The sequence below is a fragment of the Aspergillus costaricaensis genome, assembly GCF_003184835.1.
Source record: "Aspergillus costaricaensis CBS 115574 unplaced genomic scaffold BO79scaffold_2, whole genome shotgun sequence".
In the NCBI taxonomy this organism is placed as follows: domain Eukaryota; kingdom Fungi; phylum Ascomycota; class Eurotiomycetes; order Eurotiales; family Aspergillaceae; genus Aspergillus; species Aspergillus costaricensis.
Genome location: NW_020291802.1, coordinates 730,546 through 743,725, shown reverse-complemented (window position 1 = coordinate 743,725; position 13,180 = coordinate 730,546). Strand labels below are relative to the sequence as shown.

General features: G+C 52.3%; 3 protein-coding genes across 3 annotated transcripts; 1 reads left to right on the top strand and 2 right to left on the bottom strand.

Annotated features, from left to right (window-relative positions):
* Positions 1–177: 177 nt before the first annotated feature.
* Positions 178–2,354, bottom strand: BO79DRAFT_206538 (F-box protein). Its single transcript, XM_025681995.1, has one exon. It carries the CDS (start codon positions 2,041–2,043, stop codon positions 361–363), a length of 1,683 nt encoding a protein of 560 aa, XP_025544421.1. The 5' UTR covers positions 2,044–2,354; the 3' UTR covers positions 178–360.
* Positions 2,355–3,141: 787 nt separating this feature from the next.
* BO79DRAFT_136331 (putative RNA export mediator Gle1) lies at positions 3,142–4,785 on the bottom strand (the record flags this gene model as incomplete). The annotated part of the gene is made up of 3 exons (XM_025678081.1): positions 3,142–3,912; positions 3,982–4,289; positions 4,410–4,785. 3 exons carry the CDS (start codon positions 4,783–4,785, stop codon positions 3,142–3,144), a joined length of 1,455 nt encoding a protein of 484 aa, XP_025544420.1.
* Positions 4,786–8,544: 3,759 nt separating this feature from the next.
* Positions 8,545–13,176, top strand: ssdA (mRNA-binding translational repressor SSD1). The gene is made up of 4 exons (XM_025685914.1): positions 8,545–8,804; positions 8,877–11,851; positions 11,911–12,917; positions 12,985–13,176. The coding sequence occupies exons 1-4, from the start codon at positions 8,708–8,710 to the stop codon at positions 13,022–13,024; spliced, it is 4,119 nt and encodes a 1,372-aa protein (XP_025544419.1). The 5' UTR covers positions 8,545–8,707; the 3' UTR covers positions 13,025–13,176.
* Positions 13,177–13,180: the final 4 nt, after the last annotated feature.

The window sequence follows — 13,180 nt, the reverse complement described above, 5'->3', positions numbered from 1 at the left end:
AGATAGATGCATGCACCATTTGCAGGAGGACCCAGACCCTTACTTCACTTACATCATCATTCTTTTTTTCATTTTTACCCCCTTGCTGTTGGCTACTATTCTAGTCAACGGTGTATCATGTAGATACCCTTCTTATTCTATTCACTTCTTAATTGGACATGTCTAATAGTATATATGCTTATCTTTTCTATTCCATTTATATCCTTCAGATTACACAACCTGTTCTCAGATACATACATGCATACATGCATAATACATAATCCCACCAGTTCTAACCCTCTTAAGATAGTAAACTCTCACCTCCACAGGTAGTAATCAACCGGTAGATAGATAGATAGATAGAGAGATATACAGAAGTAATCAATGAATCATCCACTCCAAAACATCCCTCCCCGCTAACGCCATCACCTCATAATACCCACCACCACCATTACCAACGACCTTACTAACTCTCAACTCATCCACATCCACAGATACATTATCCAACAAGAACGACCAAGGCGGGATATTATTCCCCTCCTCCGACGGAAGGCAAATAGAAGAATGCTGTTTCTCTTGTCGTTGGTCTGTGTTCATAGCAGAAGAATCATCGTTCTTATCGTCGTCGACTGTGTGGCTGGTATACACGGACCTACACTCCTCAATGCAGTATACGTATATCCCCCCTCTACCTACTTCCTTGGGGGAAGGGTCAGGTTCGTAGATAGCTAGGAGCTTATTATCTGGGGAGATGGAGAGGAGGGGGGTTTTGGAGGATGCGGTGGGGAGGTTGAGGGGGTTCCAGCAGGGGATTCCTGTTGTTGCTGTAGAGGATTCGGGGGGTGATGATATTGTTTTGGGATCGGTAACTGGATCTGAGGTCGTGGTGTGGTGGTGATGTTGGCGGGAAGGGAGGAGACGGGTGATGGTTACTTGTTGAGAGGTGGGAGGGGAGGAGGAGATAGCGATGTGGCCGATGCAGTAGGCGGATGTGGGGCCTGATTGGAGGGAGGCGGTGAAGTAGTGCGTTGATGTTGATCGTGATAGAGGGGTCTGGGGTAGTATTGTGGTGGTCGGGTTGTAAGAAGATAGAAGAAGGCGCAAGCCTCGAAGGACGACTTTTTCTTCGCCTGCGCCTAGAGTCACGGCCATGGAAGCGGAGTCGAGGTGGATGTGGTGGATGTTTTCGCGCCAGTATTGGAGGGGGGTGTGAGTTTGAGTCTGATGGTGGTGTTGGAGGGCGAAGGGATTACCCATGTAGCGCACGCGGTTTGGTTGGAAGGTTGTTGTGTCTTGGTGGATTGCGATGCGGAGGAGAGTGGCGTCGTCGGTGAATTCGAGGGATTCGATGACTCCGTCGGTTTCTTCGTAACCTGTGCTTGGGGATGCTGCGTAGATGACGTCGTGCTGGTCCAGGGTGTATTCTGCTGGGGAGGAAATGCCGTTTTCCTCGTTCCCTGAGAGGCTGTAGATTTGGAGGGTCTTGCCTAGGCCGACGGCGAGGAGGTCGCCTTGGGAGGAGATGGCGATGCAGTGTTTGGCGTAGCGTGGGTTGAGAGCCATGCCGCTGCCTGCGCTGCCTCCGTCCATTAGGGCTCGGTAGACTGAGGTCCAGAGGGGGTAGAGTGTTGAGGCTTGGGTGTATTCCCATGGAGAATTTTTGTTTGGACGGGTGAATATTGTGGCGCGTGCGCCTTTCAGAGTGGCCATTTTTTGACCATCTTGGGATGTTGCTAGTACTGTGGTAGGGGTGCAGTCCTCAGGTAGGGCACGTCTGGAGGCGGCTTTGTCGATGTGGGTCCGGTGGCCTAGTAGGTTCAGACAGGCGATTTGGCAGAAGTATGTGTTCCATTCTTCGTTTGTGAGAGAATCGGCACGTGGGGGGATTGGCACGGGGAGTTCGGTCAGTGCGTTCCGGATGGTAGACGACATTGATGCTGCTTTTCGCCATGAGCAACATGCTGAGCGGGCAGCGACGTATGTCTCGATATCCACATGATCGAGGATGCAGAGGATGAGCTCGATTGGGAGGTTGGCGGCCATGATTGAGTTGGTAGCAGACATTGTGTGTAGCTAAATCTCATGTCTATCAGGTGACGGATGTCTGTAGACAGGAGACTATGTAGTATGGCTAGGAAGCTAGTGGGAGGCCAGTTTTATACGGAAGAATGAGCGGCAATAAGTCAAGCTCCTGGCAGACCAGGCCCAGGGCCGGTCATACCGAATGGTGTGGATCGACATCCAGGGCTGTGAGGGCAACCAGCCTGCTCTTGTGTAACGTCAACAAATGCCAGTCGACGAGAGAAGCAATTACTGGTGCAAACTAGCGCGTCATGCTGGTGGATGTGCTGGTGGTGTATACCGCATGTGTCAAGAGATGGCATGCGAGAAAGCCAATTATCGACTCGGCAATAGCCCCATAGGTTGAGACGGGCCGAGCGGAGCCAGGAAACCGAGATGGAATGCTGAACATTCCTTGCTCTCGAACAACCTTAAGGGCCGGCAATGACGGAGAGTAGCCCTGGCTGCATCGCATCAGTGGCGTGATGTGATGCCGGTCTTCCATCGGATGATTCTCGGCGGTGGTCTTACCGCAAAAAAGGTACCGGTTGCACCAAATGAATATCCTGATTGATCTGCAGACTTTCTTTTTTCCAACTTCCCTTCAACCCGCGGATAATTGGAGTTGACACCTGTGTCACATTCATCTAATCTTTCCGCTTAATTCTCGTATACCTAGAGAAAGCCCTTTCTGTAGGGCCGGTGACAAATAATGTACAATATAGTAGTGAAATGCGCCGAGCGGAATGACCTAAAATCCCCAAAGCTTTAAGTGGAGAAAGAGGAATCTTCCACCGCGCAGTACAAGGTACTCGACACGGTGGGCATCAACTGCCTACTGGCACCAGCACTGTAAAAGGCGTCATCAACATCATTACTTAGGCTCCAGATCAGGCCTTGTGCTCATGACACCGGAAAATTCTCGGTCGGCGTCAGAAGCCTGTCATACCATGCCGGAAATGAGATGTGCGGGAACAGCCTGTTATCATCTGGAAGCCTGACAGCTGGTGTGGAGCCACCCATCCTTGCTAAAAGAAATAAGGCCGGAGGCAAATTCGGACCTAACGCAACCCAAAATAGACCTTCTGGTGAACCGCCAGCTCACAGCAAAATGTTCTTCTCCCGTTTATACAAATCCTTGAGGAGCTTGAGTTGGTTAACGCTCATGCTCTGCCGGGGCAAGCTGTCGGGCAATTCGACGATAGCCTTCCTCATCAGCGCCAGTCCGATATGCCCGAAGAAACCAACAATTCTTTCGGCCGACGATTTCAGCATAGCCGAAAGGAGGGTAACATGGGTATCCTGGATCTCTGCCGGCGGAATATTCAGGATTTTGTGCATGGTATACCAAAACATGGTGTTGGGGAAAGGGTTCTTGCGCGCGGTTTTGCCAAAATTGCGCAGGGTCAAGGCCGCATAACCCGCGCCTAGAGCTGTCATTCGGTCAGCGTGGGCCTGTTCGCTGATGTACGGCCCGTCCGGCCCTTCGCGCCACCAACCCAGGGCACGGCGGCCACCCTCGGTCTTCTCACTGCCATGGAATCCCCACAGCGCTGGGCAAACGACACGGTACTTGGCCAATAGAATGTCGACCATGTGGCAGCCCTTGTAGATGAAGGCATCGGCGGAGAATATCTGGGCCGCGACAATCCCGACCGGCTCCGCATGGCCCAGGTTGATGGACGCCTCCGTGATGAGGGAAGAAATCATGCACTTGGAAAAGATGTTCAAGGCGTAAATTAAAAGGGCAGGCACCTTGTTATCGTCGGAATTGGCAATATTCTCGGGCGGGAAAGCGATGAACTGGCGAACATCCACCGACGGTTCAGCAATGGAGGCAGCTTTCTCCAGCGTAGTTCGAATCTCTTGAAGCTATGTGGAAGTAAGCAAGGTTAGCTGGCTGTCTTCTTCTATCCATCAGACGCAAAGCAAAACACTTACCTGGGTTTTGTTCGCTCCCTTGCCTTCACGTAGTTGTCCAACACACTTCTTGATCGTTCGCCGCATATCGCCCATGTTCTGCTTGACAATGGCATTGGTTTTCGCTTCGTTCTTCAAGTATTGCCGGAATTTCTTAAGATGTTGATGTAATTCCACGTAGCGGGCCTGGATCTTGATTTCTTCGTCCGTAAGACGGGCGCCTCCAACCTGCCGCTGTCGCTCCGCCTGTGCCTTCTGTGCGGCTTCCGCTTGGCGTTGGGAGGCCTCCTGCTCTGCCTTCCGTGTCTCCTCCTGACGCTTGCGGTTCTCTTCCTCTAATCGCTCTCGTTCTTTCCGCGCCTCTTCTTCCTGCGCCGCTTTCTTCTTCCTCTCCGCCTCTTCCTCCGCCTTCTTCTTTGCTTCCTCGGCTGCTCTGCGCTCAGCTTCACGCCGTGCAGTCTCCTCCTGCTCTCGCCGTAGTTTCTCTGCCTTCTCTCGTTCTATGCGTTCCGCTTCTTTCCGTGCCTCCTCCTCTCTTCGACGGAGCTCCTCCTCTACCGCTCTCTGGTGTGCGCGCAACGTCTCCTCGGCCTCCACCAGTACGCGATCATGCAGAGCGGCAGCTTTGTCAAGGGCCGCATTGTGCTGGGCCTCAAGTTCGCTATCGATTCGGTCAAGATTCTCATAAAAGGATCGGCGTTCGTAGGCTTTGACCTTCTTCAACTCGGTGTTGTGCATGCGGAGCTGTTCAAGGTCCCGTGCTAAATCCAGGACGAGTTGCCTGGAGGGGCTGTCCATCTGGGAGGGGTAGCTCATGTGTCCCATCGTGATTGTTCGGAAAAGAAAATTCGTTGAGAGAATGATGATATCGTCGCAGCTAAAAGAGTGACGTATTCGGGCTGAAATGATGACAGTCCTTGCCGCCGAGGTTGGCCAATTCTTCAGAAGCAAGTTAACACTTCCAACTGACCATAATTCGCATTGAACAAGTCGGAGTGATGTGACAGATATGTGCCAATGTAAGCCGGCGAGTTGTCTTCACGATTTGTTGGGAGTCGCAGTGGACGTAACCATATCCTATTTCGCATACAATTGAGAGCCAGTAACGTGGGTGTAGCTGGCGATAAGCTAATGTCGCATTCCGTCGCAGGGGAAAAAAGGTAAATCGAATGTGAGTCACGTAGAATGATCGTTGTCTGTGCTGGCTCTGCAGGGTCGCAAAAAGACTAGCTCAGCAATTCCGCGCTTCACACGCAAGGGAAATAGTTGCATGGGAATTCCGGACTCACCAACAGTCGAAGAGAAGGAGGATAAAGGCGGCAATATAAGCCCGCAGACTCCGAGGAGCACTAACTGGATAGAAAAGACCTTAGGGAGTGTGATCAAACAGAAAAGGCAACTGTCGGAGGCGGCAGCGAGGGATTGGACTAAGAGGAGCCTATCTGGAGACGATGGCTGGTATGCGATCTTCAAAACGGAGCGAACGTGTGTTGCGGGAAGAACACGGCCGCCGGGGCTTAGTCATTCGGATAGCTGTATCTACAGTTGTGGCCTGAGAAACTAGGCGTCCTAGTGCCGAACCCCCCAATGGGCCGGAGAGAAGCAGCGCTTACACAAGTACCACATTTACGGTACAACGGGGCAGCTACTGCACCAAACCGACCAGCTAAACATGGATCGCTCGGTCACCCGTTCCTCGGTCGGAGGGGAAAGCCTGGAGGCCGGTCAGCCCTTTTTCTTTTGCATCATCATCATCGTCATCATCATCATGATCACCCAACACTCATTGCCTCCAGGACAGGCTTGGACAAGAGTATCTGAGACATCGCTTAACTCGTTTTCTCATTTTCCCTTCACTGACCGACATGTCAGTTCTCCTTAAACTTGGCCCTCAACACCTCCGTATTAATCTGTCTCTCACACCCCAATAGCATTTCGCCCACCTCGGCCAACCCTTTGATACACGGTCTCGACAAGAGCCCCGCCAAAAGCCGGCCGTGGATCCAATAGCGGGCCACTATTGGACCGGTCGCATCATCAAGGAGGGTATCGATACCATTTGCATACGTATCATACCCTGCACCAACAGAGCCACTCAGCAGTATCTATCTAGTATCTACTACTGCTATCTCCAGCACTGTACAGAGTAGAAACCAACTCTCCCAGGATTTATTGCCATCAGTGCCAGTTTCCTGCATATAGTAGATGTTGTGCACTTGCTTTCCCGATCGACTATGGACTTTTTGGAGCCACGACATACTTAGAATAGCATGCAGGTCGCCATCGAAAGCCAATAGGCAGGCCAGGTGGGTATCGCATAGCAGAAAGTTTCCATACAGCGATCGTACACTAAGATAGTAAGTTGGTAAGTACTCCAGTTACTTACTTACTTAGTCGAGAAGCTCCACGGCGTCTTACCGCCTTCTACCTTTCTCCGGAGTTGATCTTCCAGCCAGCCGTTGACCACGCAGTTCGTCATTGACAATGCCGAAAGATTGAGGGGTGATCTTCATATGGTAAAGACCTTAGGACATATTGAGCTCAGTTGCTTCTTCCGTAGGTCTGGAGACCAAGCGTCGGATTGATAAATGCGAAACAAAGCCTATTGAAAAGGTCTTGCAGTCGGACTGACAGGCTTGGGAGCCAAGCTGCAATGAAATTCCCCCGAGCCAGACCCTGTTGGTCTCCAAGTATGGTAACTTTGGTTTAGTGACAAGTTTAATGCACCATTCCCTCGGATTGCTTTTTGCCTTGAAGCTCCCCTGGGGCGGGAAGTGTGTCATTCATTGACGATGTTGAATGATCAGGTCAGATTTGGGTAATACCATGTACTTGTAGCGATGCAATAGCAAGGGGATACCTTTCCAAGCGGCAATTATCTAGTCGGTCTGGAAATTTTGTGCGGTTTTTTTCCCTGATGTTCTTCTGCTTCTCTCCCCACATCTCTAGTTAGTAGTTTACTCCTAGGGTAGGTTGCTGCTATATTATTGTTGTACTTGGCTTCGTATTGGCTGAATGTTCATTTTGCTTTGGGCCTATTAATTGTGAGTATTATATTAGGTATTGTTTTTTATTTTACTTTTCTGGGACTGAGTAAGTATTATTACCCTGCTACGAGCTACTGAGTTACTACTGGATGCTTGCTGCACTGCTGCTGCTGCTCACCACTCTCACTGCTGCTGCTACTAATAGTAGACTAACTCAACTTCTGTTTCTTGTCTCTCTCTCTCTCCCTCCACTTCCTCTTCCTCTTTACCTTCACCTCATCCTCTTTCTTCTCTCTTCCTTCCCCTCCCCTCTTCCCTTATCTCTTCTTCTTTCTTCACCATCCCTCTCCTTTGGAATTAATCTTTCTCTCCCCCCTCCCTCTTTCCTCTCGTCGCTCCTGATCATTCCTTCAGGTCGACGATCACGCCTCCTTGTCTCAATCACTTGGCTTATCTGTCATTCTCTCTCTGTCAGATATCGCTTTGCCTGGTGTGTCCTTTTTGGAACTACCACGTCCAAGAGAATCGTATCAGTAATTCTCTGGTGGGAGAAACTATTATTGTGTTCTCCTTTCCGTTTTTTTTCAGAATTAAGCGCCAACTCAATAAGCCTTTTTTTTTACAATTCAGGACTGAGTTGCCCCCCCTTTTCTGCTACTGAGGAGACTCCGTTCTCTTCCGTACCATCAAAATCCCACTTTGGCCAAAAAAAGCCCACCCATCGTTGGAAAATTTGCAAATAAAGTCGAACCAAAAAAATTATTCTGTCTATACCTGTCGAGAAATTCTACCCAGAAAAAAAATTTGCAGAAGGGAATCGAGAAAAGGTCCCTCCTTTTGACTTGAAGCTTGGGGATTCTCCGCTGGTGGTCGCTTGACGAATGGCAGTTGGGGACGACCGACAGCTCCCATCCGCTTAGTACTCGGTGCTTGCCCCCCCCCCTCCCTCTTCCCTCCTAAACCTCAGCTTCCCCCCCGATTCGTCGAGCTTCATCCTCTCTTTCGGTCTCTGCTGTCTCCCGGAGACTGTCGCCAGTTCCTCCCTCCGGTGTCCATTCATCGCAATTTTGCTTTCTGTTTGAATATATTGCTTTGGCTTCCTTGAATTTGGGGTCCCTCATCCCCATTCCTGTGAGACTACCTTCGGTCACCGCTGTCTTTCGCCATATAAACGGGGATTTTCCCTCTCCCGTGCCAAAGAAGAAGTCCGACAAAGAGTATCTTCAGATCCCTTCCTGAGCTGGACGATCGTTTATTCCTCGAAGAAAAGAGGTAAGAGCAATTGAAGATACACACCTTCCCATCCTCAATCTTCGTGGGTCTCCTGATCCTGGTACTCTCCCTATTGCCTCCCCGCCATTTGCCTCGCTTCCTTCCATTTTGTACCTTGGTTGATGTCACTTGTTGTATGGGGTAAATCGCAGCTTCCCTTGCCCACAACATTCCCCTCCCGCTCTTCTTCCCGTAGCCACCCCCACGATGTCTTGAACCCCCCTCTTATCTTCTCCTCTTGTTCTCGACCCCTCGCTGCTTACTTTTTGTCCGTTTCACCCTTACTGACCTATCGTTCTCCTTCAGTATACTGCAAGTTCACCTCTCGTTGTTTCAGACTGCCTCCGATCGGCCTCCCTAAATCGCAACCCACGACGAGTGTGACTTCCGTCATTTCCAACATTCTCTAATCACCCCCCGAAGCGGACCTTTTTGATCCCATACACTTGCCCGTATACCTAATACCCGTCGATCTTACGTCTGAAAAGATGGATCAGCAGGGTCAATCCGGGGTTCCCGGCCCCGCGGGGCGCAAGCTCCATATCGCCCACAGAAGAAGTCCGTCTGAATTGACTCCTCTCATGAGTAAGTGAATGCCAGCCCCATTCTCGTGTAACATAGTTTTTGTGAATGAAGTACTGACGATGGTGGATACAGTGGAGCAACTCGCTATTCAGCAACAGATTGAGCTTCTTCAACAGCAACAGCAGCAAATTGCAGCTACACATCAACAGTACGTCAATATGGGTCTGTTACAACCGCAACAGCTAGGCCAGGTTTCGGCATTCTCGCCTTCTCTTCAGGGTGGCGCTTCCATGGGAGGCGTCTCCCCTCAGTTGAATGCATTCCAATTCCCACAACTCGCTCAACAGCAGCTTGGCGTGCCGATGAACACCTCAACCCAACACTCGCACCGGCGCAATCAGTCTGCCCTGCCGGGTCTCGGCATGGGTCCCCCTCCCGCCCCGTCCTCGGGAGCTTCGGGCTATACCGACTACAGCCAGCAGCAACAGGGTCATCAACCCAAGAATGAGAACGGAGGCCATGGGCGCGGACGAGGTGGTCCTCCCGGTGGTGGCCACCAGCGCCGTCACTCGCTTGCGCTTCCTGAAGCCAAAAAGGCCGCTGAACTGGCCCAGCAGAAGCGGACGGCCTCCGGCTTCCAGTTCCCCGCACCCAGCACCCCTGGCGACTCTGATACCACTCCGGGCGCTGACGATAAATCCACCCCCACCTCGCAGACCCCACAAGGCTTGGGCCTTCACCGAGCCGGTAACATTCGGGCGGGTGGCCATGGTCGCAGTCAATCCATGGCTGTTGGTGGAAACCGTGGCTCTTTGTCTGGTCGCGGTGCTGGCGGCTTCCAATTCCCTCAAGCTAGCGACGGCGAGAATCAACGTCGTGGCAGCCAGCCCGGTCACGCACGGTCTTCGTCCAGAAACTTTGATGGTAACTGGCGGCAGCCCAACAATCAAGCTCAGGGCCAGGACCAGCCCAAGGGCTTCGGCCAACAGAGCGGGGGTTTCCAGCCTGGCCACCGTGCCCGTGCTTCAATGAACCAGTCCATTGGCTCCATTGGATCTTTCCAGTACCCGCAACAGCCCCAGCTCATTCAGTTGCCCCAAGGTCAGGTGGTCATGGCCCCACCACAGATGTTCGGCGGTGGTCAGCAACTTAACCCTCTGCAGCTTGCGCAGCTTCAGGCCCTGCAGCAGAATGGACAGCTGAACGGCCAAGGTCTTGGTCTTCAGGCTAGTCAACATGCCCCGCCACAGCTGTCTGCCCAGCAGCAGCAGCAACAGCAGCAGCAGCAGCGCAAGACCCTTTTCACTCCTTACTTGCCCCAGGCAAACCTGCCTGCGCTGCTGAGCAATGGCCAATTGGTCGCCGGTATCCTTCGCGTGAACAAGAAGAACCGTTCCGATGCCTACGTAACCACTCCAGACCTGGACGCAGATATCTTCATCTGTGGTAGCAAAGACCGTAACCGTGCCCTTGAGGGTGACTTTGTTGCCGTTGAACTGCTGGATGTGGACGAAGTTTGGTCACAGAAGAAAGAAAAGGAGGAGAAGAAGAAACGCAAAGATATCACCGAGGCTCGTGCCGGCAGCAGTGCTGGGGGTGACAAGCTGTCTCGTTCTGACTCTGGCGCCAACGGGGACCGTCAGGAGGTTGGACCGGATGGTAGCATCCGTCGCCGTGGCAGTCTCCGCCAGCGGCCCACCCAGAAGAAGAACGACGATGTCGAAGTCGAAGGTCAGAGCCTTCTCTTGGTTGAAGAAGACGAAATCAGTGACGAGCAGAAGCCACTGTATGCGGGCCACATCGTGGCTGTTATCGAGCGCATTGCGGGGCAGATGTTCTCGGGAACACTTGGTCTCCTCCGTCCCAGTAGCCAGGCGACGAAGGAGAAGCAGGAGGCCGAGCGGCTGGCCAGAGATGGTGGCCACGGCCGTCAGCAACAGGAACGCCAGCAGGACAAGCCTAAGATTGTGTGGTTCAAGCCTACTGACAAGCGTGTTCCCTTGATTGCTATCCCAACAGAGCAGGCTCCTCGGGATTTCGTTGAGAAGCACCAAGAGTACGCCAACCGCATCTTCGTTGCATGCATTAAGCGGTGGCCGATCACTTCCCTGCATCCCTTCGGTACTCTAGTCGAGCAGCTTGGAGAGATGGGCGATCTGAAGGTGGAGACTGAAGCACTTCTTCGGGACAACAACTTCGGTTCTGATGAGTTCTCTGATGCCGTGCTCAAGAGTATTGGATGGGATGACTGGTCTGTTTCCAATGAGAACGACGCTGTCCTAGCCACTCGTCGCGATTTCCGTCAGGAAACTACCTTCACCGTCAACCCTAGCGGTACCAAGGAACTTGACAATGCCTTCCACATCAAGCCTCTCGCCGATGGAAAGGTGGAAGTTGGTGTTCACGTCACAGACATTGCTCACTTTGTCAAAGCCAACTCCCTGGTTGACCGCGAGGCCAAGAAGCGGGGAACTGCTGTCTATCTCATGAACCGCCTCGTGAACATGCTACCCACTCGTGTCTCCAATGAGCTTTGCGCTTTGCTGCCCGGCGAAGACCGCTTCACGGTTAGCGTTGTGTTCAAGGCTAACCCCGAGACTGGTGCTATCGATGATGATGTCTGGATCGGTAAGGCGATCATCAAGAGCTCTGGTCGACTCAGCTATGATGAGGTCGATGCCGCGATCCAGGGCACGTCTGCTCTCGCTGTCCCTGGCATCACTGCCGACACTCTCAGAGCGTTGTACGCTGTCACGTCAAAGTTCAGGGAGGCAAGGCTCGGTAACCGGGTCTCTCGTATTCCTCCTCTTCGTCTGCTGTATCAGCTGGATGACGAAAATGTGCCCGTTGAGCACAACATCTTCCACTCTTCCCCTGTCCGGGAACTTGTGGAAGAGCTTAGCTACAAGGCCAACTTCCTTGTGGCACGCAAGTTGGTCACTGCTTTGCCCGACAAGGCCTTCCTGCGTCGCCAGATGTCGCCAAATGCTCGCCGTCTCCACCTCTTTGTTGAGCGGATGAACAGGCTCGGCTATGGTCTGGATTCGACCAGCAGTGGAACTTTGCAGAGCAGTCTCTGCCAAGTCCAGGATGATGACTTGCGTAAGGTGAGTTTCGTGGTCATACTAGAAAGAGCTATTGTCCGGTCTACTAACAATGATTGCAGGGTATGGAGACTATCCTACACAAGGCTATGCAACGTGCGAAGTACTATGTGGCCAGCAGTGTGCAGGATGATCAGCGTCAACATTACACTCTGAACCTGCCCGTGTACACACATTTCACCAATCCTTTCCGCCGCTACGCAGATATCGTCGTTCATCGCCAGCTGGAAGCCGTCCTGTCTGATGGTGCGATTGAATTCTCTGATGACTTGGAGTCATTGACCAAGACCGCCGACCTCTGCAACAACAAGAAGGATTCCGCTCACAATGCTCAAGAACAGAGCGTTCACATCGAAGCATGCAGAAGCATGGACAAGGAGCGACAGGAAGTTGGTGGTGACCTCATCAGCGAGGGTATTGTGATCTGTGTATATGAGTCCGCCTTCGATGTCCTGATCCCAGAGTATGGCTTCGAAAAGCGGGTCCACTGTGATCAACTGCCCTTGAAGAAGGCTGAGTATCGCAAGGACACGCGTGTGCTGGAGCTCTACTGGGAGAAGGGCGTGCCGTCCTCGGCTTATGTCCCTGAGGATGAGCGGCCCAAGCCTGCGAACTCCCGTGCGGCTCAAGCTGCAGCTGCAGCACGTGAAGCAGAAGCTGCCAGAGAACGTGCCCGGGAGCGCGAAGAAGCTATGCGGAGACAGACGGACACCGGCACCATGTCCCACGACGATGTCAATGCTCTGTTTGACGACGATGACGACGATGTTTCTGAAGTTACCGAGATGGCTGCGGGCGTGTCATTGAATTCGTCCGCTGACCGTTCAACCCAGAGCATGCCGCCTTCGCCCACCCGCAATGGTCATCTCCAGCAGGCGCCTCACCGCACGCGTTCTGACCCGAAGATCGCAACCCTCGGTGGCGATGCTCCTGAAGCTAAGCTGACAAACAAGGAGAAATACCTGCGGCTGTTCAAGCTCAGGGAAGAAGATGGAGAATACATCCAGGATGTCACCGAGATGACCCGTGTCCCTATCATCCTGAAGACTGACTTGAGCAAGAGTCCCCCGTAAGTGCTGTCTTTGTTTTTGTTGCGATTCATGATGGTTCGTGCTGAAAGCTAACGTAAATTGCAGATGCCTCACTATTCGTTCTGTCAACCCCTACGCGTTGTAGATGGGCCCGAAATATTCACTTCTCCGGATGTGTTCTATACGTTTGCGAAACAGATTTTGGTCTTTGCTTGGTGGACCATCAGGGTGGTTGTGTGATGGTGTGACCCCGCGGCTCGATTCTATCAACGTCGCCTGAACTGGTTTACCCTTGCATAGC

Bases quoted from the DNA above. Each gene is read 5' to 3' on its own strand.
- BO79DRAFT_206538 (XM_025681995.1), bottom strand. From the start codon at position 2,043: ATGTCTGCTACCAACTCAATCATGGCCGCCAACCTCCCAATCGAGCTC.
- ssdA (XM_025685914.1), top strand. From the start codon at position 8,708: ATGGATCAGCAGGGTCAATCCGGGGTTCCCGGCCCCGCGGGGCGCAAG. The intron at 8,805-8,876 runs GTAAGTGAATGC...TGGTGGATACAG, and splicing joins TGAATTGACTCCTCTCATGA to TGGAGCAACTCGCTATTCAG. The intron at 12,918-12,984 runs GTAAGTGCTGTC...CGTAAATTGCAG, and splicing joins GACTTGAGCAAGAGTCCCCC to ATGCCTCACTATTCGTTCTG.